At 35.8% G+C, this 21,650-nt stretch overlaps 1 protein-coding gene across 1 annotated transcript; it reads left to right on the forward strand.

Moving 5' to 3' along the window:
* The first annotated feature begins 246 nt into the window (after positions 1-246).
* atg10 (ATG10 autophagy related 10 homolog (S. cerevisiae)) lies at positions 247-21,041 on the forward strand. The gene is made up of 7 exons (XM_077243550.1): positions 247-334; positions 3,309-3,431; positions 4,780-4,902; positions 11,020-11,152; positions 11,547-11,644; positions 16,943-17,040; positions 20,222-21,041. Exons 1-7 carry the CDS (start codon positions 332-334, stop codon positions 20,319-20,321), a joined length of 678 nt encoding a protein of 225 aa, XP_077099665.1. The 5' UTR covers positions 247-331; the 3' UTR covers positions 20,322-21,041.
* The last annotated feature ends 609 nt before the right edge of the window (positions 21,042-21,650 follow it).

The following is a 21,650-nucleotide window of genomic DNA, read 5'->3' on the forward strand; positions in this document are numbered from 1 at the left end:
ATTTTTAAATACACTATGGATCGTAATGTTGGATGCATAATCAAATAGTCTGTTTTGACCTGAAATGTGAGAATTAAAAATGTATTAGCTAGTAATAAATGCGTCAAGTCTTTAGTTTGGTAGAAAATCCCTTGTTGTGGACGTTGATCTTTTCTCTATTCGGTTGTGTATATTATTTTGGCGAATGTTTTAACTGCTGTCTGTCCTCTAATGTCTGCGCTGTGCTTTTTCCCCCAAAGTGGGCGGCTTGAAACCGCCTGTGCTGAATAACATTGGCTGTTCCATTTCACCCCCTCTGCGCTCAGGATCCCGGAAGTAGCCGAGTGAGATCATGGTAAGACAGACCGATAGAGCAGTTTGCGCTGCTGTGGATGTTCTTTATGACAGTTCCGAGTCACACAGCAACAATTTAACATGTCAGGCAGTTGGCGTTTTAGGAATGATAACAAAGTCAAAGAAATTGCATTGCAGTTACCACAGCAACGTTGCTGCTGATTTTATAAACAGTGGCTCTCGAGTGCTGCACGGTTGACGTGACACGAGCGCTGATGCTCAAACTGTTTTTGTGTCTTTTACCTTTATCTGCGCTGCAGTATTCGAGCTCAGCTCAGTCAAGACGCCATATAACGCTTTATGTAACTAAAGTATCAGTAAAGGGTGTCCTCTGAAAACATGATCTGATTCAGGCTACAAAGTTTCAAGAGGCAGACGTCATATAGTTGAGTTATATTCATATATTTTAAAATCAAGAGTTTAAATGTTGATTTGTGCAATTTTTCCAAACTTAATGAACAGGGACAAATGCATATTAAACATGCATGTTAATAAGAATAGTTGTAGTAAAATTGTCATATGTTAAATTATCAAATAGTGGAAATTCTGTTACTCTGTGGCATTAAGTAATAATTGTTGTCAAACAAACAATACGAGTAAAAAGCGTTTACGGTAGAGCTCATAATTACAACCTGTAAACTGGAAATGTTCTTAGAGCTTCCACTTGTAGCCTACATCGTGACTGCTGTACCACCTGACCACTGCAGATTAATTTAGGGGCCATTTACACAACACCGTTTTCAACTAAAAATGGAAAACTTTTCATGCATTTTGGGTGTTCATTTACAGGACAACAGCGTTTTGGGGGCCTGAAAATGCAAACTTTTGAAAATGGGTTTCAAAGTGCAAGTTTTTGAAAACGATTCCGTTATCTTCTCAGCGTAGACTACAAAAATGTGAAATCAGTGATGTTATGTGCATGCCATGCATATTATGTGTTCAGTCTATAGGCGTCTAGTGTTTCTTTACAAAGTGGCATCGCCATCTTCTGGCCTGGCAACATAACACAGCGTTTTTAGTCGTTTTCGTGGATCTGTCTGAACGGAGATGGCTTTGACAATGTCTGTACCTGAAAAATGCAAAGGAAAAACTTTTCCGTTTTGAATACATCGTTGTCGTGTAAACGCAACGTACCAATATGCGTTGATAGTGTTGCCATAGAAATGCATAATTCCCAGTCTGAGGTCGTGAACAGCTACAAGTAGAATGGCACGTGTTGTCATCTCAAAATTACGGTAATTACTACAAGACGTAGCACAACATTGATTGACCAATGTACAAGTTTGGGGCGGGCTGTACGATCATATGCAATGTATGATCTTTTTGGCTGACCAATGTTTGTGTATTTGTGAAAACCTGTGTGAAAACACTTCTAGCCTTATCTGAAATCGTACTTTCTGATTACTGAATTAGTATGCGAGTGTGTACTAGAAATACACTCCCGTACATGCTACTGTATATTTGCCATGTTGACCCATAGATATATATATACACTAGATAAAATCACCATAAATGATCATTAATGCGATTTTTTTTTTTGCGATCTTTTATTTATCATTGAGTCCAGAGAAATTTTTAAAAAATTACAAAATTTCACATTCTTGTGAAATGTAATCCCTTGCTGTCTGGTTTTTAGATTTTGTTCGTGTGAACATCCTTACGCAGCACAAAAGTCCGGCATCATCCATGAATTCGAAGTGCAGGCGGAGATAGCAGCGTTACCTAGCTACTTCCTCTCAACAAGAACAAGACTTCCTCTCCACAAGACCCCTGTTCCAAGATGGCGGCGGTTTTGACGCATGCTTAGAACCCCAAGGCGACATCTAGTGTATATATCTATGATGTTTACCTATGACTATACTAAAAACAACTATGAAAATACTTTTTATGCTTTACTTTAGTCACAGGACTGTAAAATTGGACATACAATAATTGTGCTTTACATTTTGACATATTTACTAAATACCATACACTCTAAAGGCCTGTTCACACTAAGAACAATAACTATAAAGATATAGCATCCACACCAACGAACGATAACGCTTTGTTTATAAGTGATAGAATGGCGCTGCGGTTCTGTCGTCGGCTGATTTAAATGCTCGAGCTCTTTAAAGCAGGATGGATTCTGATTGGCTGTCAATGTTTTTATTGTTCATCAGCTGGAAAAAAAATCGTTCTGAAAGTGATTCCAACAATATATTTTCTCTTTGCTGTTATCGTTATAGTTGTAGTGTGGACTCTGCTATTCTTTGAATGGCTTCAAATGTGGCTCATCCAATCTGAGTTAAGATTCGCTAGTACGTACTTACAGTTAGCTATATTAGAATTGTTCTTTCCCACATGTCAGAGTCGGGCTATAACTAGACACACAGACACTGCTAGTCCACTCAATTGTGTGCACATTTTGTTTATTGCGTCATACACTGTAATTATCAAGCCATGTGTGTCCGTTTAGTTGGAGTTGTAGATGCTCACTAAACCGGCTGATCAGTAAAGATGTGAATAAATGGGTTTGTTTGAGGTTTCTCATTTCTGCTTGTTCACGTAGAGAGGGTGAAAGAGGCACGAGCAGGAAAGGGCCACTTAGGGAATCAACCGTTTCCTCAGAGTAATTGAAGCCAGAACTGCTGTTATGATGCAGAAACCTATAGTTGTGATGGAATTCGTGTTTCAGCAATTTCTCATCTACCTGTAGAGAGAACTTAAAGTCAGCATAGAATTGTCTCAATTTACGGTCTTAATCCAGATTCCTGGTGTAGTTGTGCACGATTAGCATATTTGTGCATTTAACCAAGATGTGGCCATTGGATGTTATCTTATCTCATAGCCTATTGTAACCAGAAGTGAAATGTGTCATGAATGGCGTTTCATGTTGACTTTACAATGTTAATCTCAACATGATATTTGTTTTGGAGAATGAAGTTGAAGTCATCTTTGGTTGTTAGACATTTAAATGTGACTCTTCTTACCCTCAGATGGCAGGTGAGAAAAACCCTGCATCATGTTACTTGGATGAAAGGATCTTCCGGCTTTGCTGTCGGCTCTTTCTCCAACACTCTGAGACCATCCAGGATGGCTGGAGCTGGGAGCAGATCAAGGTGAAGTGAATGTTTGAGTAACTCCACAAAGTCTGGGCCTACTTGTAGTCCTTAGAGGTTTAGAATAAAAGAAAGAACTTTTAAGGGTGAATCTCACAAAACATGGCAAGAAATATTTTTAATTGAAAGATTAAGACAATTAAGTCTATTTTTAGTTAGACATTTTGAGATTACTTTTAACAACAATTTAGCACTTTCTCACTCAATATTCTCATGATTTCTCAACTATTGTCAGGTCACTTACAATAATGTATGTTAAAAATGTCGGTAATACATTTTTTTTTGTACAGTACATTTACATTACATTACCTAAATGCACTTATCAGATACTGTTATCCAAAACAACAGAAACATTTCATCACTTATTTTTTATAAATGCTTTTGTACATTTTCAACTTTCTTTAGTGTGTAATGTTGCTGTTTGAGCATGAAAAAGGTCTGCAAAGTTACAGAGCACAAAGTCCCTCCAAAGGGAGTTATTCTTTATATCAGTGCACACTATTACTGGACTCCCTGAAACCCCTTGATTGTAGTGTTGATTTTTTTTTCTCCAGGAACAAACTCATTCCTCATTTAAATCATTCCCACCCAAGGCATTTGCACAAAAATGGGGCGAGGCCTGGTTGAGTTAGTTACCGGTAGTAGTGTGTTGAAACTCGTGGTTATGGTATGGGGCGTGACATTTCTAAAACAGCCTGGAAGCTGTCGACCAATCACAACACGCTGGTTCAGCCGACCAATCAGAGCACATTGCGCTTTCTGGAAGGCGTGGCAACGGAACTAAAAAGGGTGTTACTGACAGACTAGGAAAACAGGTGCTGCCTGCAACAATGTCAAAAATATGTGAAAAATAATGTGTTTTTTGAACATTCAAGCCTATTCTCGTAGACCCCCAAAACAAAATCAAGACTTTGTAAAAGGGCATAATATGGGCTCTTTAAAAACACTTTTTGTCTTCTTTTAAATTGATATGCATTAAAGGATAGTGCTACAAATACTGCCATAATGTGAAAATGCATGTCCATGGACATTTTGTTTATAGTATTTAAATGGTCCTGCATTGTGAAAATAATTTTAACTTATAAAAGCATGAATATTCCATTGTCTCTCAACTAATGAGTTCATAAAATATGCATGCATAATCATTTTCAAAAGTTTTTTTTAAACGAAAAATGCAAATTTGTCATAAAAAGATTTTATTTTTTAAAATATAAAATAATTTCATTAATTTAATTTTGGCTGAAATATGTCCCAGATATGTTCTTGACAGGTTTCCTGAGAGACATTAGGTACTCTTGATTCTTTTACATGCCAGTGTTTTATGTTAATCTGCTGTTGGTTGTTCCAGGGCACTGATGAAGGCTTCATGAAGAAGACTGTTCTCATCCCTGTAAAATCAAGCGTGTTGCACAAACAACACGTGTGTTTCATGCAGGCTGAAAACATGGACCTTCTTACAGATGACATTCAGGTAAGACAAGTATCACTATTACTATTGCTGAGTATCATTATTACTATTGTTAGTGATCTGAACAACCCCTGAAACACTGACCTAAGTGTTTCCCCACATACTGAATCAAGTACCTAAAGGAAACACTTTAAATAAATCCTTGCTTTATAACCGTGCCGTGGTTTAGTTTTGGAAAAACTTGCAAATGTTGGCATACACTTTTATGTGACTGTTAATATGTTTATGCTCTTTTGTCCATGCGGGTGTTTCAAACACACACAATCGTTTAGCTTTGTCTGCACAATACATGCATTTCCTTTCAAGGGAAAAATGGTTGTGAGTGACATCTTTTGAGTAATCTTTTTTTTTTTTTTTTAACAATCTTTGAAATTAGTATCAGCAAAATAGTTTGATTGGTATGCTGGTCTTAATGATCTCCTCCAAAATGGGGGTTGTGCCTTGTGGCTGATTTTTCTTTACCTCCACTCTCAGCCCATTTCATTAGTAAGCCCTTCCGGCTGATTGCAAATGACTCGACTTCTTGCATATTTACATTCAGCTCACACACACTAGGGAAGACTCGACACCGTCTCCTTTCATGAAGGAGATTTTACCATATTTCAGTGCCATTAGAGAAAGCAGTTTTTGTTTTTATTAAGTAACTGATTATAATGCAATCCATCCGATATTCTGTGGTTAAGGCTGATCAATCGCACTAATAATCAATGATATTCACTACTGTATCTTAATATATGTTCAGTGTTTGCTCTGAAATAGCTTGTTTTAATCAGAGTAACTATCATCTGCAAAGGTAGCCAAATTGCTTAGTTTAGGAAACATAACTGGTGAAATGACAAACTCCTTAAAATCACTGTGATTATTCACAAAGTTTATAATATATTTAATATTCATGAGTCAAAATCTGGTAATTAAATATAACAAATCATGTAAAAATGTATCATTTTTCATTGGAAAATGAAACAACATTTTTATCAAACTTTGGAAATTGCCTTAATCTTTCAAACAACTGTGAGGATAGTATTCAAAAAAAAAAAAAAAAAATCACCTGTCTTATATAGTACAAGAATTTTTAAGGGAAATTAACTTAAATCTCAAGCAAAAAATCTTGATAGTCCTAAAAATATGCTTTGTTTTTATATATATTTTTACACTCTAAAAATAAAGATTCTTTATTGTCATCAGTGGAACCTTTAAACATCCACAGAACCTTTCCATTTCTACAAAAGGTTCTTTATAGTGCAAACAGGTTAAAAATGTTCTTAACCCTAAGAAAAAATGGTTATTTTTAGAACTGTTCAAACTAAAATGTTCTTTAGGGAATTAATAATTAGTGCTTCTATGACATCGCTGTAAAAAACAAAAACGTTGGAACCATTATTTTTACGAGTGTATGCTCTTTTTTTCTCATTCCTTTGGTTTTGAGGTGAAATGTGAGCTGAACATATTTTTGTAAGATTTATCCATCAATACATTACTGATACACCAAATGCAGACAGCATTGTCTCTAGTGATACCAACTCAACATCAGCATCTCCTTTGTTCACTCCTCAACATTCTGACTCCTCAACAGTCTTATGTGCAGTCGTGCCACAGCGCACGTCACCTGACATGCCCTGGCTGCATAAAAGAACATTTAGAAAACTTGACCTTGGTGAAAACTGTTCGGCAGCAAGCAGTAGCTTGCAGGCTACAAGAAGGTCTCCTTTTTCCATTGTTCAGGAAAGGAAGAAAAAAAAAATCAAAAAGATCTGTGGAGGATTAGGGAAACCAGGACTGCTTTTTTCTTTTTTTGTGGCATCCTGTTTTGAGTGGTGGAATTCTTTTTAGGGAGTGAATAAATGCCTCACTCAACAAAAATCTATCAGGGTTAACCTTTTCAGTGCCACACACCTGATCTCTGCGCTCAATGTTACTCTTTGTCTATGAGCACCTGTACATGAAGGGGTCAGTAAACACGAATAACCGTCCTTCAGTATGTTTGTAGACAGCAGAATATGCTCTCTTTCTGTGTGTGTGTGTGTGTGTGTGTTTATATATATATATATATATATATATATATATATATATATATATATATATATATATATTAGTGCTGTCAAATCGATTAATTGCATCTAACGTAAAAGTTTTTGTTTGCATAATATATGTGTGTGCATATATATATATATATATATATATATATATATACATATATTATTATATTTATAAACAGTATATATGTCTGTGTGTGTATATATATATGTATGTGTGTGTGTGTGTGTATACACACTCACACAGAAACATAATGTATATATAAATATAATAATATATATTCACACACATTTTATGTTTTGGGACATAAAACTTTTATGTTAGATGCACTGCACTAATGTCAACAAAAGATATTGAACGTGTTGTCTCCTCTAACTGTGAATAGATGCACCTTATTATTTTCGATTAGCATTTTTTTCCCTTTCAGAACAGACTAATTTTTGGGTCTCGGTTAACACTAGAGTTTCTCGTAGCTGCTATATAAGGACGAAATCTTTATTTATTCCCCAAGAGATGAACCCAGAAGCAAAAGGTATTTTAATCTTTTAAGTGCGAAGAATGTAAACGGAATTACTAGGATAATTAAACCTGTAATTAGGGCTTATTTAGGTTAATGAAAGAGCCCATCCTTCATCATCCTCTCAAATTACCCAGCCAAATGCTGGTATTCAAGTAAGCAAGGGGAACGTCTTCTACTCCGCTATTGCGCGTCCAGTATTGATCTTCCTTTTGACAGTGAAAAACGGAGCGCATATAAAGTGTATACCTGAGCTCACTGCTTTGTTAGATCCTCTTTCGAAGATGCTATTTACAGCTTCTGTTGCTTGTGGAGTTGCGCAGGTGTCGTCGTTTAGCGATTGCACCGTTACGTCTGTACACCTGCTTGAACGTAAACAAGGCAGCATTTGAATGACAACAAACGGTTTCAGAGTTCATAAACGGCCTTTTTAAACTTGACCTTTTGAAGATTTTAAGCGTGTTCTGCAGGCGCGCGCACAGCAGCTGAACTTTTGTCCTTTATTTGAATCCCAAATGCAGTCGAAGAGTCAGTTATGCAAAGGTTGAATGAGAGCTGCGAATATTCGTTTCGCTAAACGAGTTCCTGCCTGAAACTTAATGCGTTTTTCTGCTAGCGTGTTTGCGCTCTTTTAACTCCCCATCTCGCACATTATTTTTCAACCCTCTAGGTGAGAAATTTTACCTTTCAATGCTGGTACTGTTTGGAAAAAGCATGACGTCATTGTTTATTTGACCTGCCTTCCCTCTTTCCAAACTGTTTTATTCCTGACAGACGTCGGATGTGAAACAGTAGTATTGTGTCTCTCAAGACTGCGCTTGTGTGGGAGGGAGGAGATGTTATCAGTGAAGGCATGGATGCGTGAAGAATCCTTGAGCCTGCATTGAACTTGCCAGGGATACAGCCGCCGCCTCTGCTGATCCAACTTGTCGCTCAGACACTTTCGCTTATTAAACCTGCACATATCAGTGTGGACCGCAAAGGCCATAGTGATGTCATAGCGTCTCAAAGCCGCTTCCATGTGACTGAAATCACATCACAGGTGCCATTTAGGAGTGCTCAAAAACTTTTTATTATAAAATGATATTACAATCCAATTATATGCTACAAGCTAATAACAATATGCAATATCTTTGAAATGTGCATATATATATATATATATATATATATATATTAGTACTCTTTTATAGCTTTAATATAGCTAATATTAATACATTTGACCGTGAATATTTTAATAAAATTTATGATTATTATTTATAATAAAATTGAGCATATTTATAAATATGTAAGAAATATATTATTATTATTGACGATGATGATATTTTTTACAATTTTATATACATGTATATATACATCAGTGTTGTATACTATTAATGAATTTGACCTTGAATATTTTATTTAGTTAAAAAAAACTATATATATATATGTGTATGTATGTCTGTGTGTGTGTGTTATATTAGGCTGATATATATATAAGCTATATTAGGGTGCAGTATCTTTAAATATGTCAAATAAAAAATAAGAGTATATATATTATTATTTTATTAATAAAATATTATTTAAGGCCTAATTCATGGTAGCTACACTGAGGCTAAAGCAATATCTTTTTTTAATAATAATAATATAACAATTAAAATGATTTATAATCAGATTATATTATGTATACAGTATTTATCATAGCATGGCGTAAAACACTAAGAGTTTCTTGCAAAATACTGCACAAACCATGTTTTAAATTGTTTTATTTACATTGTCTTTACAGCTGTACAAAATTAACCAATTCACTTCAACAAACCTGACTGTCCAAGCTTTTTGTTGTTACATTGCTACTTGTTGGTAAAAGTTGCTTGTTACTGGAGAACCTAGTGTGATGTAGACTGTAATGTCTACAAAGTGTAGTTACAGTAAGTTATTTGTGTCGCTGCTTTTAGTTGTAGTTACTCCCAGCACTGTAGGGATGGTTGTTAACTCCTCCCTAGGATGACGGCACCCCTTCCTGTTTATCTGTGTTTGTGCAAGTTGCAGCGCACTAAACCACATTCTGACAGCCAATTAATCACCAGGGGTTGCAGGTCGGGAAGGAGCAAGAAAATCCAGTGTGCACCGCCCAATGAAAGAGAGGTAACCTTGGTAAATAGTCTGCACAACATTTGTGCATATGGACCTACTCGAGGGTCCTGTGCATGATACCATTAGTCATCTTCCACAACATAAAGGGTGGAATGTATAAACTCCCTCAACAACATCCTATATATGAAGGATGCAAGTGGAAAACAAAAAGGTAAACACATGTTGTTGCCCACACTGACTGTTCAGGAGGTTTCATGTTCATCAGTCAAGTTATGGAAAGAAGAATGAAGTCACATGCTGGGCGATGAATCACTTGCGTATGTCGATGGCTGGGTGGTGTGGATGTACGTTTGGGTTTGGCATCAGGGTTTATGACAAGTCTGCTCATGTACCATTGATCAGATATGCGATATGGCTCCATTCATGACTTCTTGCAAGTGGAAAGCCAGTTCCTTTCTTGTAGAAGATCGTTAAAGCAGTTTGAACAGAATTAGTATTTATGTGGCAAGAAGTTGTATGACAATAGTTTACCCAATAAAGAAAATGTATTCCAAACCTGAATGACTGTCTTTTGGAGCGCAGAAGGAGAGTTTAGGAGAATGTTTTGGCGACTTTTGTCTGTACAACGAAAATGAACAGGGACGGATGCTGTTGTTGAGCTCCAAAAACTGTCAAAAACAACATAAATAATTTTAACATGCTGATATCAAACTCATGAGGCATTTCGTATTATTCTCAATTTTGAAAACAATTGTGCTGCTTAGCATTTTTGCCGAAAACCGAAAGTTCAGAGGAACAACATTTTTTTTAAATGGAAATCTTTTCTGACATTATAAATGTCTTTAACAATTGCTTTTGATCAGTTTAATGCATCCTTGTTGTACCAACATAACTAGCTACTATTAATGTATTTGATCTTTAATATTTTAATAATATTATTATTATTAAATAACAATAATAAATATCATATAAGATATATAATATACACCATTTAATAAATGATTATATAACTATTAACAATAATTATAATGTTTAAAATAATAAATATTATTGTTAAAATATTATACAAGGTCAAATTCATTAATACTAGCTACACTGAAGCTATTTAAGTGTGCAATATCATGTAAATATATACAATAATAATAATAAACATCATATAAAAATGTATCCTTGCCTGGTTAAAATATATTAAAACATTTTTATAAATACAACTTCTGTGTATGACAACGAGAAGTGCTAACATTCTAATAAACTTCTTTTGTGTTTCATTGACTGAAATAATTTATACGAGAAGATTGAGAATTTATAAAGATTGAGTAAATGATGACAGAATATTAATTTTTGAGTGAACTAATCCTTGAACTTAGAATGTTGTCTCAAAATTTGAGACTTGATATATTAATCTGCATCCATTTTTTCCCTGCATTTATGGCTGCATTTATTTCATGGAATGGCATAAATCTCTCACTTTCTATCTTTTCTTCTGTCTTGTTTTCAAGGTAAACGTTGAGGATGAAACGGCTGGAGTTCAGGCAGTATGTGAAATTCATGCTGTGCTGCGCTATGAATACCACGTTCTGTATTCTTGCAGCTATCATATCCCCGTCCTCTATTTCAGAGCCTCTACGTTAGGTACACGACATTCTCTCACTGCATTTCTATCATTAAACTGCAAAGTCTTGTTTATATGCTGTCTGCTTCCCTTATCAGTGTGTGTATTTCAGAACCCTCTGTGTTCTGCTTTCTCAAAGTCTGGTTTTATGTGCGCTGCAAAAACAGACTCAACATTTACACTGAGATCCCATCTCAACAGGAGTGTTTTGAGTTTTGAGAAAGCAGGCAGAACGGTGACTTACGCCTGTGCTCAACAAAGTTTGACATTGTGCTGTAAATAAATTAAAAGCTGCCATGTAAACATTTTTGGAGCTGTTATTGAGCAAGTTAGCAAATATGCACATGCAAGCATCAACCATTTTAAAGTGATCACTTGGACAGAAAACCTTAGACAACCTTATTCTCATTACAGATGGGAATCCCCTCTCTCTTGAGGAGGTGTGGAGCAATGTTCATCCCAACTATAGACAAAGACTACAACAGGGACCCTGGGACACGCTGACCCAACAGGTAACGTGTGTGACATCATGAGTAAACTGAATTTGTTGTTTGGCAGTTGCTTTCTCAAAATCATCTGGCCAGCTTTTCACAGTTTCAAAGACTCAACTGGTTACAAGGTAATATATTATAAACAGTTGTGTGTGCGTGTATATATATATATATTTAGTATATATTAGGGCTGTCGATTATGGTAAATATAACGTGAATAAAATGATTTAACGCACCTGCCCCAGACCTAAGTAGTTCATCTTACATTTCATAAAGTTCATTGGTGACGAACATGATGCAGGGCAACAACTCTCTGCGTGATGGAGCCTATAGAATGCAGTTAGAACGCTCCTAAAATTCAAGATATCAGGGCAAAAATCCCTTTGTATGTTTTTATTTTGTCTTCTATTTATTCATATTATATGATATAGTTAAGCAATATCACACGAGGAACGTGCGCAATATCACACAAGTGCTGTTTTTGTCCCAAATAGCATGAATGTGTATGAATGTGATATTGATTTTATACAAGTTCATTAAATAAGAAGTTAATATTGTGTTATATTTTGAACACAATATAGTCTGTTCTGAATGAATCTGCGTTTTGAGCGAATCAATCGGGTGAACCAATGGCTCATTCATAATGAGAGCCAGTTACTTCCTGAATGAATCTGCCGTTTGAACCAATCAAATGAATGAATGATTCACTGACTTACTCATTTAGACATTTATCGCTACCTCCTGGCAGTTTTAGTTTCCTATTTAGAATATCACTTCATTAAAAAAATATATAATTTCATATTTCGGGGATAGCCAAAATTTTTTAATTCAGTTGAAGTCCCCCTGTGGTGAAAATCAAGCTTTTAATGTTGTTTATATGTCCATGTGATGTTTTTTTATATGCTTTAAGACAAACCATGTGCAAATTCACAAGTCAACACCAGTGCGGAGTATTTTCAGTGAACCAACAACAGTCTCAAAAATGCTGTTTGAAATCACAAAACTACCTTGTAACCAATTACGTCAACAGGTGGGTCTGTGATTGAGTGAAGGCGGGGCTAGTTTGCATATTCATAGAACCGTGTATACTAAATGAGGAATGGGTGTAGAGTTACCTTCAAGCTATTTTAAGGCATGAAGAATTTTTTTTCTAGTAAAAAACATTTAAAGATGTCATTTTGGTGATCAAAGATGAGTTTCAAGGGATACAATTAATGACTACAGGGGGACTTTAAACAAGATCTTTTGAAGAATCTTGTTAACTAAACCTTTGGTCTGTAAATTTATCTAAATTCCAATTCAGATGCACCTTTTGGATAAAGAAAAAAAAATAGAAATAAAGAAAAAAAAGCCTACAAATTTGTGTAATAAATTCTATGTGGAATCAAATAAAATATATGTTTCTAAAGCTATTTTTTGTAATTTATATTTGATTATTTTCTCGCTTAAAACAATAATGACTTTAAATAATGTTTCTCAGCCAAATCTTATGTGTGGTTTACATTTTTTAATGTAATTAATCACACGATGTGCCGATTAATTAATCGCATATTAATATGGCTTGTCAGCCCGTGTGTGTGTGTGTTATTTTAAAATACCAGTCAATAAAATATTTGAAGAAAAAAAGTTCCAGTTGCTAATGGGAAAATGTTGCGCATCAACCTAGTGTAAATGCATCCTAAAACTGTGATTGGTCGGTTTACATGACAATCAGATAACTTTTCCTGTCTTATGTGGATCAAACTTTACGTTGATGGCTGGCATTCCTCCCTGGTAGATCTCCTGGATCGTATGGAAAAACTGATTCCAGCTGTTTAGGGCTGGCTGCCTTAGGCTGTGAGGGATGCTGATCCGTAGGCGTGATTACTGGGAGATGGTGAACGGATGGAGAGATAGATGCAGAAAAAGGCTGATTAGAGGCAGTGGAGGATATTAGAGGAGAGAGACCGCAGTAAAAGCAGAGGGAGAGACTCGGGAAGGGTTGAGGGGTCTTGAGGTGCTCAGGAGATGGAACACTGACGCATCTGACGCAGGTAAACATGAGTGACTCACATCAAGGCCTTGCGAGCAGTGACGCCAGTGGACTCTCTCTCTCTCTGTCTCTCTCTCTCTTTTCGCTTTTATCTCTGCGCTCTCTGTTTGTTACCCTCTTATATCTCTCGTTCTCTTCTTTATTTCCCCAATTTTCTTAAACCCAAATCGCATTCTTAGCATAACCAATAATAGAGGTAGCAAAGTAGATTAGGACAATGCAGAACCCTTCTCTCTTGAGGACCCAATATGGCCTCAATAAATTACAGTCAGTGAACAGAGTGTGAACGTGCCATGAAAATGAACCAAAATGAATGTTCTTTATTAGCATCTATGGTTCCCTGAGGTTCCATGCATGTTCAAGGTTCTTTTTAATTGAAAAAAAAAAATCTTTAGATTATTAAAAGGTTCTTCACACTAAGAAAAAATGGTTCTATTAAGAACTGATCACTAAAAGGTTCTTTGGGGAACCTAAAATGGTTCTTCTATGGCAGTGATTCTTAATCTTAGTCATGAAATACCCCCAAAACTTCACATTTTTGATGTCTCTCTTATCTAACACACATATTTCAGGTCTTGAAAGTGACATGTGAAGGCCAAGTATGGTTACCCGCACTCGGAATTTGTCCTCTGCATTTAAACCATCCAAGTTAGTGCACAGTTGCACACACATTAGGAGTAGCGAGTAGAGTAGGGAGTAGTTTTGCTGTTGCGGCGGGGGAGCGATTGGTGGTTAGGTGCCTTGCTCAAGGGCACCTCAGTCATTTCCTGTCGGTATTGAGAATCAAACCCACAACCTTCGGGTTACCAGACTGACTCTCTGACTCTCTAACCATTAGACTGTCCCTGTTTTGAAGCTGATGAGTTGAATCAGGTGTGTGTTTTTTTTTTGGGACACATCTAAAATGTGCAGTACTCCAGGACCAAGATTGGGAACCACTGTCGTATGGTATCACTGCAAAAAAACTTTTAGTATACCTTTATATTTAAGAGAGTGTGTGTGTGTGTGTGTGTGTGTGTGTGTGTGTGTGTGTGTGTGTGTGTGTGTGTGTGTGTGTGTGTGTGTGTACAGTATAAATGTATTTTACAGAAGTATCTATTTCAACAGAACAAGACTCTAAAGTGCAGTGTTTAGCTTCCACGTTCACAACAGTTTGGTATGCATAGTGATTCAGTCTGTTCTCCCATGAGGCCTGTAGATGAAGTCATGATAATTGACTGACCGAGCTGGAATCGTGCCGCAGTATAGGAACACAATGGCATTGCTATTCACACATAACCTGAAAAAGTCCAACTCTATCTTGCTGATGCTAACAGTGAGGTCTCGTCGAGGGAATTTGAAGAGTCAGCATGTCTTTGGTGCTTGAACGGTAACAGAGCAATAGATCTAGACAGTTGATGTTGTGAATTTTAATGCAGATGGTGACAGTGCACTGAGGTTGTTTTTATTTGCGGAGAGGAGAGTTTTTAAAAGGTTTTTGGATGACTGGATTAAACGGGTGCTTACTGACACAAAAGTTTCTGTCCCAAATGGCACCCTCAGACCTTACAGTTGTCTTCAAAGTGCACACTTACACCTTTTCCTCCAAAAATTTGTGTTCTGGTGTTGAGTTGGTGCTCAAATCTGCAAATCTTTCTTCAAACTGGCTTGTGGTTTAATTGCCACTTGGTTCTCAAGTCAATGCAATTGGATATGTTACTTGGATGACACTGTTTTAAAAAAAAAGAAATATTATTGGGCATTTTTCAAATAATTGTTTTTTATATCTGTCTTTATGCACTAGCTTTGATTTTACAGTCAAAGTAATGTAAATATGTAATTATTATTATTTACACGCACACTCATTAGGTACACCTGTTCAACTGCTTGTTAATGCAAATATCTAATCAGCCAATCACATGGCAGCAACTCAATGTATTTAGACATGATCAAGACATTCTGCTGAAGTTCAAACTGAGCATAAGAAAGGTGATTTAAAGGGGTGGTATAATGCCCCTTTTTACAATATGTAAAATAAGTCTCTGTTGTCCCCAGATTGTGTATGTGAAGCAAGTGGGGTGTTTTAGCTCAAAACACCCCACAGATCATTTTTTACAGCATGTTAAAAATGTCTCTTTTTGAGGGTCAGTAAAAACGCGTCGTTTCGTGTGTGTCCCTTTAAATGCAAATGAGCTGCTGCTCCCGTACAGTGGGCGGAGCTTCAAACAGCAACATTACACGCTAACTAAAGTCAGAAACGTGAAATCATAATCAACCACCCCTTTAAATGACTTTGAACGAGGCATAGTTGTTGGTGTCAGACGGACTGGTCTGAGTATTTCAGAAACTGCTGATCGACTGGGATTTTCACATACAACCATCTCTAGGGTTTTTACCGAGAATGGTCCAAAAAAGAGAAAGTGTTCATATATATATATATTTAAATAATTGTAAAATTTTAAATAAATATATAGAAATATATCATATTTAAGTATGTAAATAATATTTAAATAATATATTCTTTTTATATTACAACCAACAAATAATAATTTATAATTATCAATTATAATATTATAATGAATAATTATGAATTAATGTTAAGTAAAAGAGCGAATTTGTTAGCACTTTTTTAAACAAACGACTATAATTTTCTGGATTTATATTTAATTGTACATTATTATTATTTTCTTTATGAATTGATAATAAATATGAATATTCTGTTTCAGATTACATCATTACGGAAGTCAAAAAGATTGTGAACGCCGTTTCTTGTCGATTCAACAGACATTTTATATTGCGTCACATTTCAGATTGTTCCTCTGCTTTTGTTCCAAACCTTTTCTTAAGTATGACTTCTTCCAGTGCTCCATAAGAAGCTGTCCGTGATGGCGTAGTATTATGGGATAGGACATTCCTCCATCTCTGCTGTGCATGAGTGCCCTCCAGTGTGCGAGACTCACTCGAGAGCGGCTCAGCAGGGTGCCAATGAAGACCATGTGTTGCATGGCAGATTTGCTTAAGTCTGCCTCGTAATTTTCTTTTTAATTTATCCGTAGCTTTGAGCGTAATTGAATTTGGGTAATGAAAAGTATCGTGTGACTAGTTAACATTGAGTTAAGATGGAAAAACACATGTTGTGGCACTGGTTTAATGTCTGTGTTACAGCTTGTGACAGTGAGAACCTTTTTTGTAAAAAATGAGGTCAGAATAGATATTAACAAATAACTGAACGCAGTGTGTGTGTGTGTGTGTGTGTGTGTGTGTGTGTGTGTGTGTGTGTGTGTGTGTGTGTGTGTGTGTGTGTGTAGGAACATCCTTTACTGGGCCAAGCATTTTTCATGCTTCATCCATGTCGCACTGAGGAGTTTATGAAACCTGCTCTGGATTTGGCACAAGCTGAAAACAAGTGAGTTTCTCTCTGCTGCAGCTTCAGTAGTCATGCATTCTGTGAAATGAATATTCTGGGTTTACATTTTACATTCATCACATGCTTTTTTTCTTGCATAGCATTCAAGATACACATTTTATCTGCGCACACATTCCTTGGTAATCAAACCTATGACCTTAGTGTTGTTAGTGTCATGCTCTCTACTGTTTTCACTATAGGAACGCTGTGTGAAATTCAGTCAACAGCTTGTTGGGTACCATGGAAAATATATTTTGACTGAGTATTACACTTCCAATTGAATCCTAGTAGGCATTCAGACAGCGTAATGAATAAATGTTTAAAATATAAAATAATTATGCATAGGCTTTGAAAATTTAAACATTTGACTTAAACATTAGGCCCTACTTCTATTAGCATGAAACTATGTGATGGAATCGCTTACTAACCATTTCTGTCTTGTCTTGACCAACTAAAAAATTCAACCCGGTTAAAATCTGCACAAATAGGCATGACTTAACTATCCATAAAGCATTGGAGAATTACTTTAGGAAATTCCAATAAATTATTTTTATTATATAAATATATAATATTTGAATTATATATTATTTTATATATAAATTTCATAATAGTTAAGTGTAATATTTAATTGTTTTAATGGTAATTATAAATTATGAATTAAATATAATATTAATTAATAATTAAAGCTGCAAGCAGCATTTATCGGTGTTCAAGCAGTTAAGGCAGTTAAGCTCAAAAGCATCAAAAGACATTAAGTTTTATGTAGCAAGCATTTAACCACTGTCATCATAGATGGAATTGACCTTGTTTAGCATGATTTACCATGATATACCGAATTTTAGTGTGATTTTTCATGATTTACCATGTTCCAGTATGATTTACCATGAATCTAGCATGATTTACCATAGATTACCATGATATACCAAGTTCTAGTATGATTCACCATGATTTACCCTGCTCTAGCATGGTTTACCACAATTGAACACATTCTAGTATGATTTAATATGATTCTAGCATGATTTATCATAGTTTACCATGATTTACCATTTTATAGAATGATTTACCATGATTTACCACATTCTAGAATGATTTACCAGGATTGTAGCATGATTTACCATGATTCATCACATTGCTAGCATGATTTGCCATGATACACCATGTAATATTATTATTTACTATGATTTACCATGTTTCTATCGTGATTTACCATGATTTACCACATTGCTAGCATTGATGTGAAGTGTCAATAGCAATGAAGTGATAATCTGACAAAAAAATGATTGTCTTATAATAGTTAACATGGAAAAACAGGTTTGCTTTAGTGCAGAATAGTGGTGAAAACCAACTCTGTCAAAATGAAACTGAGCCAATAAGTGGTCTTCTACTGCCCTCTGCTGGCCATTATACTTATTAATAAAGTGTTTTCACAGGTCTCTTATTTAGACATATGCTTACACACACACACACACACACAAAGACAAATGTTGTTGTTGATTTTGTCAATGCTATTGGGATGTGTCATTATGAAAATATACTTTAATGGTCTATAAGCATTTCACATAATGTCTTTGTAATCTATTAACCCGATTATTCAGCATTTATTCAGAAATATAGGACTACACACACATTCTGTTGTAGATACAGACATTTGAACTATGTGATGGAATTTTTTTTTACTGCAAGTCTCCTTCAGGATTCACATTTTTCAATGTGCCACAATAGTCAGTAGCAATACTTCAATAGATGAATTTTGACTAAATGTGAGTGTAAATGTTAAAATAGTGATTTTGTAAAGTCTAAATAAGAATTATAGAATCATATTAGTTAGTAGCATGACAAATTAACTATTTTAAACAGCAGGGGGCAGTAGAATACCACTTATTGGCTTAATATGCCATTATGTTCATATCATTTTCAGCTTTTTAACTGTTTAAAAGGCATATTTGCTCCAATTCGTCTGAAAATTGTCATGCTTATTTAGAGTTACATGTTCTGACTTGTTTTTAAGAAGATGTGAGCATTCATTGAAGGGATATAGGCTTTCATGGACACTTGGTCTAGGCCACATTTTGAAGTGACCCTATTTAAAGTCATCCAAATGCAGACGTTCAACTTTTTCTGATAATTATTGATCTAGAGAGTCCAGAGTATTGTACTGCACTGATTTTGAACATTATGATATGAACATTATATGATCATAGATGGAAAAAACCATTTACAGCCAATACAGGCAATTTACCATAGGAAATACATGGTTTTGAAGCTTTTTAACAGTTATAGCGCCACCTATGGTCCGATCTCCATGAAACTTTGCATGCTTCTTCACCATGTTCTGACACATATGCTCATCAATTTTTGTGAAGTTGTGAGTTTTTATTTATGATTTATAGGCTTTTGGGTGTAAAAAGCTTGGGGCTAGGACCAACGGTCTTTGAGTTATGAACAATTTAGTACTTTTGGTTGCTGTAGCGCCACCTACGGGCCAATCGGGGTCATACTCTGATAGGTTCTCCCCAAAAGCGTGGCCTACCATCTGGCCGAGTTTCAAGTCTCTAGGTCTTATGGTTTGTGCTGCACGATGCGTTTTAGGGGAATTTTTTTTTTTTCAAATAGCAATTACAATAGGTTTTCAGCACTTCGTGCTTGAACACCTAATAATAATTAATAACAATAGTTTGTGAGCACTCTTAAACAAATACAATAATTTTATTTACATTTTTGTGACTTAATTCCACTTGGTTTTCATTGAATAAATATCCTGTAAGCCTCAACGTCCACAAAAAATATGATTTAGATTAGATTTTTACAGCTCAAATTAACATTTTAACCATAATTTATGTACATGCTTTAATAAAAAATGCAAGCTTTATATTTCTGCTTTTAAACCCTCCAGAATACTTGCCCCATAGACTTCGATAAAATGAGGGACAAATCAACATTATTTTCTGTAGTAATGAAGAGCACGCTTTTAACAAAAGTTTTATTTAATCTAGAAATGTTCTTTTAACATTTTAAAATGGTGTTATATCATCTCTCAAAGTGTTACATCTGCCTCATTTAGCTCTAAATGTTATCAGATCTGGCATATCCATCGATTTAGCCATATCCATTCGATATGTGATTAGAGATAAACATTTTTCAAATTGCAGCACTGCAATGTGATGATCTCATCTGTTCTCAGGAAGCTGAACTATATCGTGACCTGGCTCAGTGTTGTGGGCCCCGTCGTCGGACTGGATGTCCCATTGAGCTACTGCACCGAGGTGTCCGCTCCAGACTGAAGCTCCGTTGCTAGTGACCTGCTCTGATCTCAGACTCCACTGACCCAGAGGATGTGAAGAAGACACCTGTGACCCTGCTCAGGGTCTCAAAGAGGGTTCAGAGGTCCTGTAGCAATGCTTGAACATTCAAGACACCAAGTCTTTAAGAGCATTCTTGAGCTAGCTTGAAATAATAGCATAAATAATCCCCAAAAATATATATCATGATTTCCACAGAAATATTAGGCACAACATTCAACATTGATGATAATGTTTCTTGAGCAGCAAATCTGCTTAGAGAATGATTTCTGAAGGATCAAGTGACACGGAAGACTGGAGTAATAATGCTGAAAAAATTGAACTTTGATCACAGGAATAAATGACATTATAAAATATAAAAACAGTTCATTTAAATTAATGCAATTTCACAATATTGTTGTTTTACTGTGTTTTGGATCAAATAAATGCAGCCTAAGTGACTTACTGAAGTTTTAAATAGTACTGTATACAAAATGAATGGTGCTGTAAATCTTTTTTTTTTTTATTACCAACCATAAAATGTCCATATTAAATGACAGATATCACCGATCTGTTAACATTCCTATTTATCCTAATTGCAGTTGCTCAGATGATGCATGTAGCAACCTGGATTCTGCAGCCTTTTTTACAGAACCTTTCAATTCTGGGATTTGTGCAGGATATGATATATGTGACTATCATCAAATTAAAAGGCAAACCATATTTTCCTCTGCTGGTATTTCTTTTTGCATTTTGATGGCATTGTAACAATCGCGCACAAGTAGCTGTTTGTGCTCTCATATGGAGGATTGCTATTCAAACATGTCTCCGAGTCTTTGTCTCCAGCTGCGCGCGCGTGTGTGTGTGTGTGTGTGTGTGTGTGTGTGTGTGTGTGTGTGTGACTCAGTATTTTCCCGCACTGGTTGGGTATTGTGAAGCAGGCTGCATTTAGCCTATTTTTGACATTTTTGAGGCCTGAAATTGGAATACAACATTATTTGTATAACCTTGCATCTTGTATGCAAAGTAAATAGTCTGAAGTATTTTTTGTTTTGTCTCCCTGCAGTCTGACATTTCTCTTCATTACTCATCCACGTAGCGTGCAATCTCAGAACACAGTTTAACAGTTAAATGGAATCGAATCCCTCTGAAATCCTGTCTGATGTGAAGTCTGAAACAGAGGAGCTGAGTTTAGAGTCCAGAGTTTGAGAGAAGACGGTGAAAGTCCTCAGTCAGCATGTCTAAATGGGGCGCGCGTCTCTCAGGGGACTGTATCAGTGTTGGTAAGGAGGTCAGTCTCCTACCCGGAGCATCTCGCTCTAATGGACAGAC

This window comes from Siphateles boraxobius, unplaced genomic scaffold (assembly GCF_051911475.1).
Source record: "Siphateles boraxobius isolate OS27281-9 unplaced genomic scaffold, OSU_SipBor_1 25, whole genome shotgun sequence".
Lineage (NCBI taxonomy): Eukaryota > Metazoa > Chordata > Actinopteri > Cypriniformes > Leuciscidae > Siphateles > Siphateles boraxobius.

What these genes read in the sequence shown, in the direction of transcription:
- atg10 (XM_077243550.1), top strand. An exon ending in TTCTTACAGATGACATTCAG is followed by an intron (nt 4,903 to 11,019) that starts GTAAGACAAGTA and finishes CTTGTTTTCAAG; the next exon opens with GTAAACGTTGAGGATGAAAC. An exon ending in GGGACACGCTGACCCAACAG is followed by an intron (nt 11,645 to 16,942) that starts GTAACGTGTGTG and finishes GTGTGTGTGTAG; the next exon opens with GAACATCCTTTACTGGGCCA.